This window comes from Orycteropus afer, unplaced genomic scaffold (genome assembly GCF_000298275.1).
Source record: "Orycteropus afer afer isolate SDZICR_OR568_19922 unplaced genomic scaffold, OryAfe1.0 scaffold00285, whole genome shotgun sequence".
Lineage (NCBI taxonomy): Eukaryota > Metazoa > Chordata > Mammalia > Tubulidentata > Orycteropodidae > Orycteropus > Orycteropus afer.
In genome coordinates, this window is record NW_006921872.1 from 479,811 (window position 1) to 498,270 (window position 18,460).

Here is an 18,460-nt window from a genome sequence, read left to right on the forward strand (position 1 = left end):
CATAAATTTGTGAATATACCGGGATACGGGGTCTTTTGCTCAAGCCACTGATCTGGTAAGGGCAAAGACCCTAACTTAAGTTAGCTAATAAACTCTCCTATTGCTTTTGCATTGTCGTGTGTTGGCATATTTCTCTCACTGAGCAACTCCTTCATAACCTGGGCACAACAATGTCTCCTTCCAGGAATATTCTATTACTTGGTTTTACCAGTGCAGACTCCAACACTTCCCTGCCTTTATAGAGATCTCAGTAACTCATCACATTTCCCAGATTTGGAGTCAAGATTTTGGCTGTCAAGAAATTAATGAACCTTTTTCAGTTGTTGATCCTTAATATTCAGCATTTCTCTCTGTTCAAAATCAGGGTGGCATGTTTATGAATGGCTGTTTCCAGTGGCTGGAGGCCAATCCTGAGGCCTCAGCCCTCCCCCTGTTCCTCTGCGGCCAGAGGGATCCCAGTTAGTCTTTACTCTCATTTGTGGGAATTGGTCTCAAGGGAAATCATGGGCTCATACCATTCCTAGTAACTCATCACTTCATGTTTCCACACATCAGGCCTAGCCTCCTTTATGACTGCATCCTGCTAGAACAGGTGGATGTGATCAGTCATTCTGCGATGCGCATTGCTGTCCTTCGCTTCAGTTACTAAGATAGATGTGTGTTATGGGACTTTACTTTGGAGCTAAGTTATGCCCTGGGGATTTTAGTCAGGCTAAATCTATCAAAGATATTAAAAAGAGCACATGAGATTAAGAAGTAAATTAGCTCCTGAGCTATTGAATGTTCTCCCCTCAAGATTAGTATTCAACAGTGTTTTCTTTGCCACTGGGTACTTCTTTTGCACGATTTAGTATTTGAGCAACATTGCACGTGGTGGGAAAAAACTGCAATGTATTGACAAAGTTAGCGTATGTCCGCACTCTACTGTAATTTTCAGCCACTTCCTAGGAACCAGAGGGCTTTGTGTACTTCTTGGGAAAGTCACCCTATGGATTTTATTTTCAGGTGATCTTAAAGGGCAGTAAGGAGCGCAGCACTGGGGCCACTGGAGTTAATGCAGATTCTTCCCGCTCCCATGCTATCATTCAAATTCAGATCAAAGATTCAGCCAAGAGGACATTTGGCAGGTGAGCTGAAATATGCAGGGAGCCTCATTGTCTTCCTTTCCCTAACATGACTTTGAAATATGTTACCAACAACAGGATACCCTGCCATGGAGTTCTTCCTTTCAGGAATATAGAGTAGGGTTGTTAGCCCTGAAATAAATCATTGTACTAAGGTGCCATCAGTTGATTAACCATGAAGTAATGACCTATTGTTGGTCAACCCTAAGTTATTAAAAGGGACATTGATTGCTTCTTACTTGAAACCCAGTATCAGCAGAAGAACAGCCTGGAATACATCTCAGGGAGCTTACAGACCAAGAAAAAAAGGGAAAATTAATCCATCCTTCTTGAAAGAAGCCATAAGACAATTGAGCACATTCATTGCCTTTCTGGTGCTATCTTAGCAAATTCTCTGCCACACTGATGGATGAGCCTATCTCACCTCTGAGTAATGAGTTTTTGTTTTTTTTTAAACCTGGAAAGCAGCCCACAAAAGTGTTTCTGTTTAATTATCTAAGTAGTCACCTAAGTGATTTGCATTGTGGTCATTTAGTCTCATGGAAAGAACATTTTATGAATTTCAAGCATACTTTCTCACAAATTATTAAAATGAACAGACATGTCTGAGTGAGCAGTGCCAGCAGCAGCTGACAGAACACAGTTCTGTGATTCTTTTGGAAAGCTGACAGTAATGTCTTTCTTTTGTGAGGATGGACCAGTTGTAAAATACTGACTGAAGTAAAAATAAACCAGAAACCCCAAGGAGTCATCCCTGCTGTATCTTTTTCTCTAGGATCTCTTTTATTGACTTGGCTGGCAGTGAAAGAGCAGCAGATGCCAGAGACTCAGATAGACAGACAAAGATGGAAGGCGCCGAAATAAACCAGAGTCTTCTGGCTGTAAGTTGTTCAAAAGCTTTAATCTGGAAATCTTTCTTGAGAGATTTTGCTCTTCTTTCCATGAGCCAGAGGGGTGAGGTGGAGTGGAGTCAGCAGAGCATACCTGATGCTGATAGTGGCAGTGGAATTCCAGGGTTGGAAATAGAGGCTGCAGGATCAGACTCAGCAAGCCTTCCCTTCTCTCCCTGCTGGTTAGGAACAGAAGTATTTCTACAGTTGCTGAATGGTTAGTTTAGGTGCACTTTCCCCCTCTCTAAGTTTTAAAAGAGTTATTAATTTTCACACAAACAAAAGTAGAACCAATAGTATAATGATCCCCTCCCATGTACCTGTCACTTAGCTTCAGCAATTAAATTTATGATTTCTTTTTACCTTTAGGATGTATCCACTAGGAATGTACCGTCATAATACTTTGTTGCAAAAATCACTTGAAATAATTCTTCTCTTTGTGTTTAAAGCCTACCAATTTCATATTCAGTTAGGATCATTTGTTTTATTTTGGTTTTGTTTTTAAGAATTGTTTTCTTTATTGTGTTTAATTTTATAATTCATTTACACAGTTCCAAAGTAAACATTGTGAAGCAAGAATACATTCAGTGAAATCTAGTTTCATCCCTGTCCCCTCAACCCTGTTACCTCCCTCCCCTTGTTGTTAGTAGCTGTCAAGTTGATTCCAACTCATGATGATACCATGTGTGCAGAGTAGAACTGCTCCAGAAGGTTTTCAGGGCTGTGGCCTTTCAGAAGCAGATCTCCAGGCCTGTCTTACAAGGTTCCTCAAGGTTCCTCTTGGTGGGTTCAGACCACCAACCTTCAGCTAATAGTCAAGCACTTAAATCTGTGCATCACCCAGGGAACTCTTCCTCCCCTTAGGAAACAATTTTTCTAAACTTTATGAATTTATTTATTTACTTATATTTATCCCTTTTCTCAGAAAAAAGAAAAAAAAAGGTAGCACACTATAAATACTATTCTGCACCATGCTTTTTTTCTTTAACAGTATCCTGAGATCACTCAATGGTCATGTGTAGAGATCTTCCTCATTCCTTTTTATACATGCATGATACTGCCTTGAGCTCATCCACTGCATTTTTGTCCCTTGATCAGAATTGAAATCTCCAGCTAGGCACATTCTTTTCATGGGATTGTATTGACAGGTGGGAAAGGGAAACAGCATTTTTTTTTTTTTTTTTTAATTATTTTTAGTTTTGAATAATTTTAGATTTATACAAAATTTGCAAGAATAGTACATAGCATTCCTATATTCCCTTCCCCTAGGTTCCCCTGGAGCTCTGGTGGTGTAGTGCCTAAGGCATTTGACTGCTAACCAGAAGGCTGGAGGTTCAAACCCACCAGCTACTCCTCTGAAGGAAGACTGGGCAATCTACTTCTGAAGAGATACCACCTTAAAACCCAAGGAGGGGTCACTATGAGTCAGAATTGACTCAATGGCAGTGAGTTTGGTTTGGTTTAGTAGCTCCCCCTAATACTAACATTTAATATAACATTGTACAATGTTATAAATCAAGAAATTAACATTGGTATAATACTATAAAAACACAAAAAAACACCAAACCTACTGTCAGTACCGACTCATAGCAACCCCCATTGGTTTCCGAGGCAGTAAATCTTTACAGAAGTAGATTGCCCAGTGTTGCTTTCACAGAGTGGTTGGTAGGTTTGAACCACCAACCTTCTGGTTAGCAGTCAGTTGCCTTAGGCACCGTGCTACCAGAGCGCCTTATAATACTATAATGATATCTAAGCAATAGACCTTATTTGAATTTCACCAGTAGTTCCACTAATGTCCTCTTTCAGGTCCAGGATCCAATCCAGATCTCATATTATGTTTAGTTGTTACGTCTCTGGAGTCTCGTCAGCTTTTGTCATTCATGATCGTGATCAGTTATTTTTCAGAATGTCCCTGAATTTGGGTTTGTCTGATGTTTTCCCATGATCAAATTGAGGTTTTGCATTTTTGGCAAGAATGCTACAGAAGTGATGTGCCTTTCTCAGTGTATCACGTCAGGTGGTGCATGATGTCGATCTGTCCTATTACTGGTGAGGTTAACCTTCATCACTTTGTTAAGGTGGTTTGTGCTAGGTTTCTCCATTGTAAAGTTACTAGTTTCCCCTTATAATTTGTAAGTAGCTTGTGGAAAGATATTTTGAGGTGTGCAGATATTTTATATCACACTTTTGCTCACTAACTTTAGCACCCATTGATGACTCTTGCTGGCAACAATTATTGCTATAGTGTTTGCCTGTTGGAATTTTCTATTCTCATCATCCCATCTACATTTATTAATCAGAATTCTGTTGTAAGGAAAAGCTGTCCTCAATTTATTTATTCCATTATTTGTTTATATCAGTAAATGGATGTTGTTGTTGTTGTTGTTGTTGTTATTGCCGTCTAGTCGGACCCGACTCATAGCAACCCCTCCTTGGGTTTCCGAGGCAGTATCACTACAGAAGTAGATTGCCCCATTTTCCTTCCGAGGAGTGGCTGGTGGGTTTGATGGATATTTATTTTATTTGCTGGATTATATATAATCCATTACTATCATTATTACTCCACTTGTCCCAGATTTGGCTATTGGAAGCTCTTCAAGTTGTCTCCTATATTCTTTTGACATGCCCAAATCATTTTTCGTGCATCTCCTTACTTTTTGGCACTAGAAGATATTCCAATCTCATCTTTCTTTTTTTTTTTTTTTTTAATTGTTGTGATTTGGGTGAAAGTTTACAGAGCAAATTCACTTTCCATACAGCAGTTCACATACACTTTGTCTTATGACATTGACCACAATTCACCACAATGCAACAGCTCCCCTCCCACTTCCTCCCAACAGTCACCTCTTCCCTGTGTCCATCCTTCCATGCACCCCTGCCCCCCAAGCTGTCTCCCTGTGCATAAACAGCCCCTCTTTCTCCCATGTCCAATCTCATCTTGTACTTTGCTTGCCTCAGCCCTGGAATCAGCCATTTCTCCAAGGAGCCCCAGAACCAACACATTTTGAACGTTTACTATATATCAGTTTTATCTTCACAACAAGCGTATTAGGTAAGTTAGGCAAATTTCTTTATCTCCACAGATTATGATTCTCAGGTTCAGAAAGTTTAAATGAATTGGCCAAAGATCTATAGCCTTTAGCCAGATATCTGTGATTCTGGTATTTTAAACTGACCCAGGAATCAATTATGAAACCTGAGAAGAAATACTTACCTACAAAGCTATATACCAGCCCTTTAGGAGTTGGCTGTGTCTTTTTCAGATTGATTGTGACATGCATAGGGGCCTAGGAATAAAGCCTTCTAGAGTAGAAAAAAAACTTGTGCACTGTGAGGTATAAAAGATGCCTCTTGCTTCTTTGGTATTTTTCTTGGTTCTCTCTTAGCATTTAGTAAAGTCTCTTGATCATTCCACTTTGATTGAGCAGGGCTAAAGGGACCCAATGGCTGATAAGGGTTGGTGGCCACACATGGACTTGAATATGTTAAGGAGCAACATTGGGAGGCCTCAAAGGAAAGTGTCACTCAGGAGCAAGAGTCTGGTTACCTGTTACCCTTCTAGAGCATCTTCTCAGTGCTAAAGTTTGGGGATATTGGCTTGAGGTGGAAAGGAGAAATTGCCTGATACCTTCTTGTGTTTCAGCTTCTTGGAGCTTTATACTTTCTATTCTAAAGGATAGAGTGGGAACAGGGATCTTGAATCCAGTTTCAGGCCTCTGTGGCTACCACTAACAACATCCACAACAAACTCTCAAATCTTATTACCTATTCTTGGTGAACTCCCAGCTCTATCACTTCTAAGGGATTCCTTCCATCCTCTTCCCTCTTTTCATTTACTACCTTTTAACCAAGATGTATGACTCAGCCTGAGTAGAAATAGGGGAAGATCTCACCTCTCTCATCTTGCTTCCCTGACCCTGCTGTTCCTGCTGTTTCTGATGGGCATGTTGCCCCTGCAGCTCTGTATATCCAGGGCTCTGCTGGCACTACTGATGGCCAATAACCACTTCACATTAAGGACCCCAGGAGCAAGTGACTTCACCTTTCCTGTGAGCCACAGTCCCTGCTTTTCTAAAATGATGGGGGTATTCATAGGTGACTTCACAAGTCCCTCCCAGCACCAACTTTCTAGAATTACTCCTGCCTTATTTAGTCAATCCATATCTGAATCTACCCTTGAATCTACGTGTGTGGGGCTGGGGTGGGGTGGGGTGGAGAATGAATGCAGATACTTTCTCCACTCAGTTACATCTGTAATTGGGAAGAGGAGAGGAAAGGGGTTGGCAGATCACAACTACTTCCTATATTCCCACCACAGAAGCTTGAACTCTGGCACCTGAGGGTAGGTCCCTCAGTTCATCTCTCTCTCACCATCAACTCAGAGCTAATCCTAGAATCACAGCCTCTAAACTGGGAGGCCCTAAGCTAGGCAGCTCTGGTGGAATAGTGCCTAAGGCATTTGACTGCTAACCGGAAGGCTGGTGGTTCAAACCCACCAGCCACTCCTTGGAAGGAAGACTGGGCAATCTACTTCCGTAGAGATACCACCTTGGAAACCGAAGGAGGGGTCTTTATGAGTCAGATCAACTTGATGGCGGTGAGTTTGGTTTGGTTTGGTTTAAGCTAGGCACACAGGATAGTGTTCCCTATATTAGCTTATTTTTTCTTGGTGAACAGGAAACTTCCAAGACATTTTGACTTCCTTTTAGAGAATTGCCTGAGTGTGGTTTGTTTAAGAAAAGCTCCTGTGGACATTGCGTCTGATCTGTCGCTCGCTCTCTCTCAACAATGCAATATCTGATGTGCTTGTTGCTATTCTCCCACTTTGCAGTTGAAGGAATGTATCCGAGCACTGGATCAGGAACTCACCCACACTCCCTTCAGGCAAAGCAAGTTAACTCAGGTAAAGTTAAATGTGAGCTCTGGATATGTTGCATTTCACTCATTTATTCCTTCTTCCATTTATTTGTTCATTCTGCATAGCAGCCACTGTGAGCAAGACATGATGCTAGGCATAGTGGAGAAAAGAGAAAGGGAGGAGTCCCTCTCAGCTAGTAGGAGAGAAGGACATCCTTAGGCAGACACCTGGAGTATGAGGCAGTCAGTCTGATGAGGGCAGCAGCCTCCTTGACAAAAAAACACACAGCATCCCTTTTCTGGTCACCACCCAGCAGCTCTGTTTATTTCCAAGGTACATATAAACCTTGTGAGTTTAGTGGAATTGCTGAACCTCTGAAGGGGTATTGTAGCTGTGCGTGATACCTTCTTGCCTGTAAGACTTAGACTGGTGTTTCAGAACAAAAAATAATTGCTGTAGTTAAAAAGAATAAGATATATTTTTTACATCTGCTCATGGGCAAGATCTGTTATATGAAAAGTAAGCCATAGAACAGTTGATAATATGATTGCCTTTGTGAGTTGAAAACATGTTTTCTATTATATACGTAGCCATACAGGGAAAAAAGTCCAGAAAGATAAAGAATAAACAGTTGGCATTGGATATATCTGGAGACTAGTAATGGGGGTAAAGGTGGAATTTTAAACTTCTCACTTTACACCTTTATGTATGATGTGGCCACCTATCAGTCTCATAATTAAAAAAATATATAAGATGAAGGAAAAAAACTACACAGAAAAATTATTCATATGTGAATTGTGATTATTCTGGTTGATGAAACTATGTGTAGTAACTTTTTTCTTGTGTTTTCCTGTCATGAAAATGTGTGTTTATTTAGTAATGGAAAACACCAATAGACATTAAGCCCACATCAGTAGTGGCCACAGAAGAGTGGCTGTAGACTCCCTGGATACGAACAGCTGCAAAGACAGATTACAGATGTCCCAGGCTGGGTTCTGCACCATGTCCTTGCACAGTGGAGGACAGAGTGGTGGGGAGATGTCTGGGAGAGTATCTTTGTAGCCTATAGAATGAAGCCAGCCCAGCATCTAGTAGTTACCAATTTATGCAACCAGACTAACAACTCCATAGAAGCTGGGACAGTACCTGTAACCTCTTAATAGTAAGAATTGGTGGTTCTGTGGGTCAGATTGTGTCTTCTCAAACATGATTTCAGGTAGGGACTCTTTTGTAGGTAGTTAGTCTTGATTCTGACAGTGACTATTATTTTTTTAAAGAGTTCTCCATCCCTAGAAAATATGTTCCAATTTATTAAAAAAAAAAAAATTCAAACAGTACACACAAGTACAAAGATGAAGATAAAAGGTACCTCAATATCTCACCTCCCAGTGATAACCACTGCTAGCTTACATGTTGGTGAACATCCTTCTAGGCATCACTGCTCATATATCCACACAGAGATCCACATGCAGAGTTGTATGGAATCATACATATCTTTCACTCAAAGTTAAGTTTTAGATTATTTTCATATACCTAAATACAAGGTAGATAAGATCATTTTTAATAGTTATATTCATTTTAAAATTGTTTCATTTGTTCCCTATTTACAGACTCTCAGATTATTTCCAATTTTATTATTATTATTGACAATGTTGTGATAAAAATCTTTGTATGTACTTTTTTTTTTCCTCTGTCAATTGAGCAATTATTTCCAAGTCCCAGAAGTGTGATTGTCAAACCAATATTAGGCATATTTTTACATTTTGGTACATACTGCCAAATGCTCTCACAAAACTTGTACTGGTTAATGGCACATGGTACGTGTAGGAGAGTGCCCACTTCCAGGTACCTCACCAGAGCATAGTATTGTCAGTCTTTTTTAATATTATAGGTGAAAAATACTATTTTTTTATGGTTTGTTTTCATTTCTTTATTTAGTGGCCAAGTGAGTATCTTTTTCAGTATGTTTTGGTCATTTGTATTTCTTCTTTTCTGACTTTGTAGACTGGGGCCCAGTATCCTGCATACAATAAGTAGTCTTTAAGCCCTTTGTAAGATGACTCTTCATTCACTGACCTGCCTTCTGTTTCGGACAGGTCCTGAAGGACTCTTTCATTGGTAATGCCAAAACCTGCATGATTGCCAACATCTCACCAAGCCACATGGCCACTGAGCACACTCTGAATACCTTGCGCTATGCTGATCGGTGAGTTGGCTTTCTAATGGCAGGTCATGTGTGTATGCATGCATGTCTCTCACACACACATAGAGCTCTGACATTGAGCTCCACATGCTTGTTCTTAGGCCTTAATACACAATCGGTAATTTGAAGAATTTAACCAGGTAGGGCCTGCTATTTGCAAGTGTGATGAGTGGAAGATGACACATTCCCTTGTTCTGGAGTTGACTCTACCCTCTCAGTGACTTTTAAATGGCTAGTGAGAGATGAAATATTTCTTTGGGATAGAAGGCTCAGTGAGGTTTTCTTCCTGCTGGCTTCAACCCTAATTGTAAGGGATAGACTGTATACTGCTGGTCTAGGCAGAATCTCTATAAGTCATGTAGGTCTGAAGCAACCAACCTGGGATTTGTTACAGAAGGGAAAATGGAGGCCCGAGAAAAGCAGGAATTTTCCAAGGGTTTATCAGGAGTTAATGGCAGAGCTAACACTTTTGACTGTCTAGTCAGTGCTCTTTCTGGGGTGACTTTGGTATCTACTGAGGGTCTATTTCATCTCTCACCCTGTACTCACATATATTTCTTACGGTGAGTGAAGATGATCTCATCACCATGCTTTCCTTTGGTTGCTTTGTTTCCTGGTCCTATCTTGAATCTTCCTCTTCAGTCTTCCAGAAGCTGCCTCCACGATTAACTATTTGAGAAAAACCTGTTTTTTGTTACTGTTGAAGCATCTTCAGTATCTATGGCAATTTATGAAACTTATTAGGAGGGAGAGGCGAGCTATCATTTAAGTTCCATTAGAACAGAAACCTTATTTTTCCTTTTTTCCACTGTATCCCTGATGCCCATATAGTACTTGGTAGATGCTAGTACTAGTAGATGTTTGATAATAGTTATGAATGAAAGAAGGAGCTCCTTCTTGGTGCCAGGCCTTGAGTGAGGCCCTCTGTGTATCTTATTTCACTAAATAGGAGAGGTAGTTTACAAAATGGTTCTGAGAATACGCTCTAGAGTCAATATCCTGACTCTGCCATTAGCTAGCTGAGTTTTCAACTTCTCTTGGCCTCAGTTTCCTCATCCGTAAAACAAAAGAAACAAACCCATTGCCATAGAGTTGATTCTGACTCTTAACAACCCTATAGGACAGAGTGGGATTGCCCTATAGGGTTTCCAAAGCTTTACTCTTCATGGAAGTAGACTGCCTCATCTTTTATCCACAGAGTGGCTGGTAAGTTCAAAACCTGAAGTTTAAAAACTTCACCTAAAAACTTGAAGTTCTTAATCCCCATGTATCCACCCAGCTTCAACAATTATGAACTCTAAGCCAATCTTGTTTGATACTTCTCCCCTCCCCACTTACTCCTCAAATCCCAAACAGCCTATCAATCTCTTAACCTTCATCAAGTTCTTAACCTATCATGATTTGGACCAAAGAATAAGTTATCACCTCTAAGTGCTTCAGTACAAGAAGATGAAATGACCCTTTCTCATGAGGGATATATTGAGAATAATTGAGAAATTAATTGGAAATAATTTTAGTTTTAGAAAAGAAAAGAATAGAAAAAGTCCAATGGAATTAATTTTTCCCATTCAAAGTAGTCTGATAAGTTAATGAAAACAAATGTGAAAGCCATTTCTGTCATGTAGTTAAATTAACATATTGAAATTAATTTTTGGTGATACACATACAAATTTTCCCCTCTCTGACTTAAAATTCTCAACTCTCTCCTGGAACAGTGTTGCTAGTCCAAAAATAAAGCCTTCAGTATCAGAAGAGAGCTGCATGTATTTTATTGACAGAAATGATTTTGTTAATCTGGCAAATACCCTGAAAGCCTTTAGCATCAATGACTTGGTTGCCTGTAACGTTCCTTCTGGCACTCAGGCTTCTAGAGTTATTTACTGTAACTCACAGGAGAACAATTTGATGTTTCACTTGTAATAAAAATGGAAAAGCTGGGTTTTTGTAAAGGAAAGCAATTTGGAACCCTATGGATTTGCTGTGGCATCTCCCAGCCCATCCTCGCATATATGCCCTATTGTGACACCTAAGGAAAAGCCCACAGACACATTTCACGTGTATTTATTCACATGACACATCTCTTTGCTCAACTCCGATCACCTGCCTTTCAGACGTAAAATAAAGATTTAAGTCAAATCTCAGTGTAAGCCTTATTACCTTGGTTTTCAGATAAGGCCAAAGAGTCATTTGGCTCTCACTGTGGTAGGATTAAAACCAAAAATATGGGAAAGACATTTTCCAGGAGCTCACTAAGCAGTAGTAGTGTTCCCTCCTGAGGGTTTTAATGCAGAAACTATAAACCACTGGAGAGTTACATTTTTGCTTGATGCTGTCTTGTAATTCTAAATCCTTATAGTGTTTCTATTTTATTTTAAGTATCACAGAGCAAGAAACTCTGATCCTGGCAACTGAATCTTAGTAGAGACCTAATTCTGGATGATTTTTCCATGCTCCCTAAAATTCCTTGTGGAACAGAGCATTGGTTCTCACCAAGGGCGATATTGCCACCCCACCCCCAAGGGTGTCTGGAGATAGCTTTTTTTGTCATAACTGGGGAAAAGTACTACTAGAATCTAGTAGGTAGAGACCCAGGATGCTGCTAAACATCCTACAATGCACAGGACAGCTCTTGCAACAAAGAATTATCTGGCCTAAAATGTCAGTAGTGTTAAGGTTGGGAAACCCTGAAATAGACAAATAGTATTTCCCTTAGTGGAATTAGCACCAGTCTGCTTATTTCTGGAGTGATTTTGCTTCCTTAAATACCTACTAGGTTCAGGGGAACTTATTTTCCTGTAAAAGCTTGAAGAGCATGGTTTGCAGAAGACAACTTGCTGTGGATCGCTGGGTGAGTGGTGGACATGAGGTTCTTGAATTGGCCCTGCGTGCAGTTCGGGGACTCGTCTCCCCTGGCCTGTCTGTCATGTGAGCCTGTGGTGATTTCCAAAACTCTTCTGATTTTGGAATGTTGGTTGCATACTTATATCCTCACATAAGACACTGGTCTTTTTTTTAGTTCAGGTAGAGAGAGGTATCTCATCCTGAAATAGACTCTCCATTTCCTCTTATTTTCTCTCAGATAAAATAATAACTTCCAGTCCTTGGAACATTTTTCTTTGGTTTTTGTTTTCTCTGAAAGCAATAGAATATAATATGGGAGAATACACATTTAACATAAAATGGTTATTTACAGGGTGAAAGAACTAAAGAAAGGGATTAAATGTTGTGCTTCAGCCACCAGTCGAAATCGGACATCTGGAAACTCCTCTCCAAAACGAGTTCAGAACTCCCCTGTGGCCCTGCCCGGGGACAAGTGTACTCCAAAAAAAGTCAGGCTACGACTTCAGCAGTCACTGACAATGACATCTGGCCCCACAAGAGGAAAGGCCCAGCCTCTGGCTGGCCACCCACCCAACATCCCATTTGCTTCTGTATCTAATGCTCCTGGTAAAATGGGTGGCTCCAGAGGGAGTCCTCCCCACAGGTGGGTCATTCAGACTAGCCCTGTCAGAGGAACCATGGGGTCTAGACATTTGGCCCAAAAGAAGGCGGAAGAATCTGCACCATTTTGCTCTGAGAAAAATCACATTGGCAACAAAACTGCCATTGGGTGGGGAAGCAGGGCCCCTGGTAAGCTGCCTGCCAAGTGCAGGAAGGTGCAGACTGTGCAGCCAGTGCAGAAGCAGCTTGTTTCCCGAGTTGAGCTCTCCTTTGGCGACATGCACCACTTAGCAGAGGACCGTCAGGACAGCAAAGGGGGCACGCTCGCCAAGCCTGCCTCTGAAGCTTGGACAAATATCCCTCCACATCAGAAAGAGAGGGAGGAACATTTGCGCTTTTATCATCAGCAGTTTCAGCAGCCACCTCTCCTTCAACAGAAGTTAAAGTACCAACCACTGGAAGGGCTTTTATGCCAGTACAGGCCCCGAAAAGATCAGCTCCCAACTGAGACCACCCCTGCGTTCCGCTCTTATTCTGAGAGCCATGATGAGGCCCAAGCTGAAGACCCTGATGACAGCGATTTCAGTGAGGATTCTTTTTCCCATGTCTCTAGTCAGAGGACCACAAAGCGAAGAAACACCCTGAAGAGCAGTGAAGACTCGTTCTTCCTTCATCAGAGGGAGCAGAGTTCTGAGGAGCAGGCAGCCGAAAGGCAGCAGAGTCTCTTTTTTAGACCCAGGACAGATAGTGACAAGCAGGACCTAACTGAAAACTGGATGTGCTCGAGGGACCCCATAAGCCCCAGAACATCAGTGCTCAATCACTGTTGCAGCCCAAATCACCAGCCCTTGGACTCGAACCGAGAGGACTCTACCTCCTCAGTGATTTCTCCCAGGGGTAGCCTGGCAGAGAGGCCTTACTGCTCACAGGTGGATTTTGTATATACCCCAAAAAGGAGTGGAGGCCCAGCCTTTGAGCTCAGGCAGGATGCCTTCATAAATAAGGTTCCTGGGCAGGCTGAGGGCAGCTCACTATCACCAGAAGAGGACAGTTTGATTGTCTCACTGTCCCACATTATAGTTCCTGGGTCCTCAGAGAAAAGAGACATTATCACCACACCTTTGAGAGAAGTCAGTGAAGACTGCTCACCTCTAGTGACCAGAATAGTGAACAATAATGACCCTTTCCAAGAAGACTTTGGAGGAGGATCAGGCACATGCTCTGAATATGCCTCTGGACTGATGGCTCCCCTCTCTGTGTCCCTCCTGGATAACCCACACCATGAGAGCCCTCCTCCCTTGGGGAAGGTGGTCCTGCATGGGCCTGCCCACAGTCTAATAGCAGAGGGCACAGGAGGGTCAGTTATGGGCCACACAGTGTCATCTGATGATCAGGAGGCAGTCCTACCAACGCCTTCAGCAACTGGGTACCAGTGGCTCTCTTCGTCTCCTCCTGACAATAAGCGTGGTGGTGATCTTCCAGTTCTGTCCCCGTCACCCATCCGTCAGCACCCACCTGACAAGCTACCCAACAAGGATGCTGACCTGGGGGAGGCCCTCCAGGGCAGACAGACTGCACTCTTCTCCCAGGACCACATGGGCAGTGAGCACTATGATGCCGACGCGGAGCAGACAGAGCTGGGTGGGTCCTGGAGTTTCCCAGGAAAGCCCTTCCCCACCACACAGATGGGGAGATCTCACTCTGGACCTCCACACACCCTACGGACAGAAAATAGTGATGTGGCTGACCAGCCCTGGGCCCAGGAGAGAAAACACACAGGGCAGGGTTGGCAGGAGCTGACTTTGTCCACATATCCCATCAAGCTATCCTGCTGCAACAAGGACAAATGCAGGCCAATCCCAAGGTGCTTGGCAAGACCTGGCTCTGCCCTGGTCCCTAGCTGCTCTGACAAGACTGCAGGGACATTCTACCAGCCCACTCTGGGGCAAGCACAGTAAGTCGGACTTTCTCCCTAAGTCTGAGCCCCTTCAACACCTCTCCCTACTCCAGCGCCAGTTTTTTTCTGTTCTGGTGATGGCTATGTTTGGTTCAGTGTCAGAGGTGGTCTGCAACTAGCAGCAGCTTTCACCAGCTTCACTAGGGAGCCTGCCTAGATGTATCTGACATGAGCTGCAGGAATAACATGTATCAGAGCAAGGCCACCAGTGTGGGTGAACCCTAATCTAGGCAAGCTGAGAGGTGAGCAAGAGAAGGGTAGATCTGCCCCTTAACCAAGCCCATAGCCTGATATCAGAGTCTTCTTCATTCTGGTTGGTCTGTGCTCTTGGAAATACTGCCTAAGCACAGGCAAGCCCCAGAGCTAAGACAAGCTGGGCACCTTCCAAGATAGGGATGGAAAACAACAGGGAGGCTGCTCTCCGCAAAGGATGCTGACAATGGTACAACATAAAGAGATCAGAAAGCAGCCTTAGAGTGTGGAGAAAAAGGCAGTGTGAACCCCACTCACCAAGGCCCAAGAGTTGGGAGGGCAATGTACAGGATGGGCCTGTAGGATGCTTCCATAAGGCTTCAGCCCTTTGCTAGTGCCCTCAGTACCTAAGCCAGGTGTCTCCCTGGTGGTTGCTGAGACTGGTCGGGCATAGACAAAGAGAAAGGCAAGCAGGGTTGTACGGGTGAGGGAGGAGTCTGCCTCTCCCAGGTGGACGATCTTGCTGTCCCATGGTCTCTACCCATCAGTAGAATACAAGACGGCCTCTCCAGCTTTCTAGTTCAGCCTCCCCTGCTTAGGTCCCTCATTCATTCTTCCACCAAAACCGAAACCAAACTCACTGCCATCAAGTTGGATCCAACTCGTAGCAACCCCTCCTTGGGTTTCCAAGGTGGTATCTCTATGGAAGTAAGGTTAAGATTGCTCAGTCTTCCTTCCAAGAAGTGGTTGGTGGGTTTGAACTGCCAGCCTTCTGGTTAGAAGTCAGATGCCTTAGGCACTACACCACAGGAAGTAGAAATGATGGCCTGCTATGTAGCTTTTCCAGTCACAGTGGTCACAGCCCTGAGAGACTTCTGTAAGGAAGCTGTGGGAACAGGCAGTTCCTGTGGAGCTGCAGCAGGAACAGTTCTGTCCTGAGCACCCTCAGGACGTTGGGAAGGCAGGAGAAGCTCAAGAAGCCCATCTCTTCCCCTGTATCTCCCTAGTCCCTTGACAAGTCCCCAGAAGTAGGGAGGAGATGGTGGTGAGCTTGTCCTGGTCAAAGCCTTGACCATTTTGGGCTGAGGTAGCTCCTGGCCTGGAAGTGAGGCTCAGCTCCAGGAAACGATGGGAATAGGAGGGATGGGGGGCAAGAGGATCACAGTGCCCCATCTGGTGTTCCAGGCAGGTGGTGATCCAAGCCCACCAGGAACTTCTGGATGAAATGGCTGAGCTTGGCTTCAAGGAGGAGACCCTGATGAGCCAACTGACTTCTGATGTAAGTAGCTTTGGCCATATACTCAGGGGCTGTTGGGAATTAGCTTGCAAGCAGTTAGATGGTCATCCTTGTTTGATGTGGTGATATGTGGGGTAAGGAGCTGCTGTCACACACTACTGTTGAGGCTTTGTGCCTCCTCTCACCACTCGGAGGTAGCTTGAAGGGGCCAGGCCCATACAGATGGGAGATGGTGCTATACTCCCCATTCCCAGACAAAAATGTTTTCAGCCTCTATCCTTAGGCATTCTGCCTTCCTACTGGCTTGTTAGGGCCCTTCCCTCTGACTGTAATAGTGGCTACATGCTTCAACCAAAATACCTGTGTCCTATAAAACACTCTTCTACCTAGAAAATCTTTCAGACCCAGAGGAGCAGCCCCCACTAGCCTAGCATCTATTCCGCAGTTTTCAGCTGGAGGGTCCTGGGCCCTGAAAAGCCAGTCTGGCAGAGGGCCAGCCAGAGCACACTCCATCTCTCCATTTCCTTTCTCAGGATTTTGAAGATTTTGTGACCCAGTTGGATGAAATCATGGCTCTGAAATCCAAGTGCATCCAGAGTCTTAGGAGCCAGCTGCAGCTGTACCTGGCTTGTCACAGGCCAGCCGCAGCTCCCGAGAGGACAGTGGTGTCCTAAAGCCACATCTGTACAGGAGAGTAGGAACAATGCAGGACCCTGTGCTGGGCTCTCAGGGACTGGAGGCCTCTGCCATGTCCTACTTGCATATATCAGAACCCACACCATTGTCCTGCCCATGCTAGTCTTGCCTCAGCCACACAGGCCTTGAATGGGCTCTGTCCCTCCCCAGCTCTAAGCACAAGAACTTCTTAAGAACCAGGCTGAACTTAATGCCTTTCCTTTTCTCTGGGGCAAGAAGACATCTAGTAACCTGGTAGGAGCTGTGGTAGCACAGTGCCTAAGGCATTTGCCTGCTAACCAGAAGGCTAGCGGTTCAAACCCACCAACCACTCCTTGGAAGGAAGGTTGGGCAATCTACTTCCGTAGTGATACCACCTCGGAAACCCAAGGAGGGGTCGCTATGAGTCTGATACAACTCGACAGCAGTGGTTTTGGAACGTGGTATATGTTTCTGAGTTTGAGGATCAGAGGAGAAAGTGGTCATTGCTAATCTGGAAGTCAGAGGTCACAAGCTGGGGAAAGGAACGTGCTGAGCTCAGGGCCTCCATCAACTGCATTCTCTTTCTTCAAGACTTGGCAAAGAATCAAAACATTGTTAACGAGGTGCTGGGGGCTGAGGGACAGGCTCTCCCTCACCAGACTTTGGGAATTGTTTGATTTGGACTTTTGGTTAGCTTTTGAAACTAGTAAAATTAATAAACCTTGACTTGGATATGTTCTTTAACAGACGTCACACCTCTAACCCCAGGTTTATGCTTATAGTTCCCCTCCCTTCCTGCAGCCCAGAAGTGAGACCAAAGATGGTGCCCATGTTTGCATTTTTCTTTCCCAATCTGTGACTTTTCCATGATTGATCAGCCTGTGTGCAAGCCCAGATAGGCATCATACTTCTGTGGCAATTCATGGCTTTTGAGACTCACCTCCTAATACCTCCGTGTTTTGGTACAAGGTAGGGCCCACTTATCTAGTTGTGTCTGACACACTTTCTAGGGGTGAAGAATTGAAGAACTGGAGGATCTTGGGCAAGTGTGTTATCCTTGTCTTCATCCAGACTGGCACATCCAACCCTCTCAAGGGCCTCTGTTCACTATCTTGGCCTTGAGTGTTTGGGTCAAGAGCCTGAAATGTCTGAAACAATACACGCACATTCACATGCACACACTTTCATCTGAATTATGGTTGCTGTCATTTGACTGCTAACCAGAAGACTGGCAGTTCAAATCCATCAGCCATTCCTTGGAAGGAAGGTTGGGCAATCTATTTCCTTAGTGATGCCTCCTCGGAAACCCAAGGAGGGGTCGCTATGATTTGGATCCAACTCGACAGCGATTGAGTCCGGTTTTTTGATTTGAGCTCAAAACAGGGAATACAAAGCAGTTTCTAGGTGCCCGTGACTTTCCAAAGCCATTTTAGGTCAAAGTGACATTCAGGATAAGGTGTGAAACTTTTTTTTTTTTTTTCAGGTAAAGTACAATTTTTTGGAGGTTAATTAAAAGGCCACATGCATGCATGCACTGCCGTCGAGTCGGATTTGACTCACAGCAACCCTTCCTTCGGTTTCTAAGGTGGTATCACTACGGAAGTAGATTGCCCAACCTTCCTTCCACGGAGTGGTTGGTGGGTTTGAACCGCCAGCCTTAAATGGCTTGCTGAGTCTGCAGCAGTCTGGCCCGGCCACTCTTTGGCAGTTTATGGCCATTCCTCATCTGACCAGCAGAGGGCACTGCGCTTCCACATTGCTCTAAAACCCTGTAGTCCATTATCACACACCCACTAAACAAAATTAGAGCACTGCCCTCAACCAAAACCCCCAAAGATGGTATTTACAAGAACAAGGAACTTCAGGGATGAAGTCAGTTTCAAACAATACAACAGCAC

At 43.7% G+C, this 18,460-nt stretch overlaps 1 protein-coding gene across 1 annotated transcript in view; it reads left to right on the forward strand.

The window, feature by feature from the left end:
• The window catches only part of KIF24 (kinesin family member 24), a 57,601-nt gene extending 41,022 nt beyond the window's left edge, over positions 1-16,579 (forward strand). Inside the window, exons 6-12 of the mRNA XM_007950669.1 lie at positions 1,006-1,127; positions 1,900-2,005; positions 6,849-6,920; positions 8,972-9,081; positions 12,272-14,473; positions 15,854-15,947; positions 16,439-16,579. Of these exons, the coding sequence (XP_007948860.1) occupies positions 1,006-1,127; positions 1,900-2,005; positions 6,849-6,920; positions 8,972-9,081; positions 12,272-14,473; positions 15,854-15,947; positions 16,439-16,579 (2,847 nt within the window). The remainder of the gene's footprint in view (positions 1-1,005; positions 1,128-1,899; positions 2,006-6,848; positions 6,921-8,971; positions 9,082-12,271; positions 14,474-15,853; positions 15,948-16,438) is intronic.
• Positions 16,580-18,460: the final 1,881 nt, after the last annotated feature.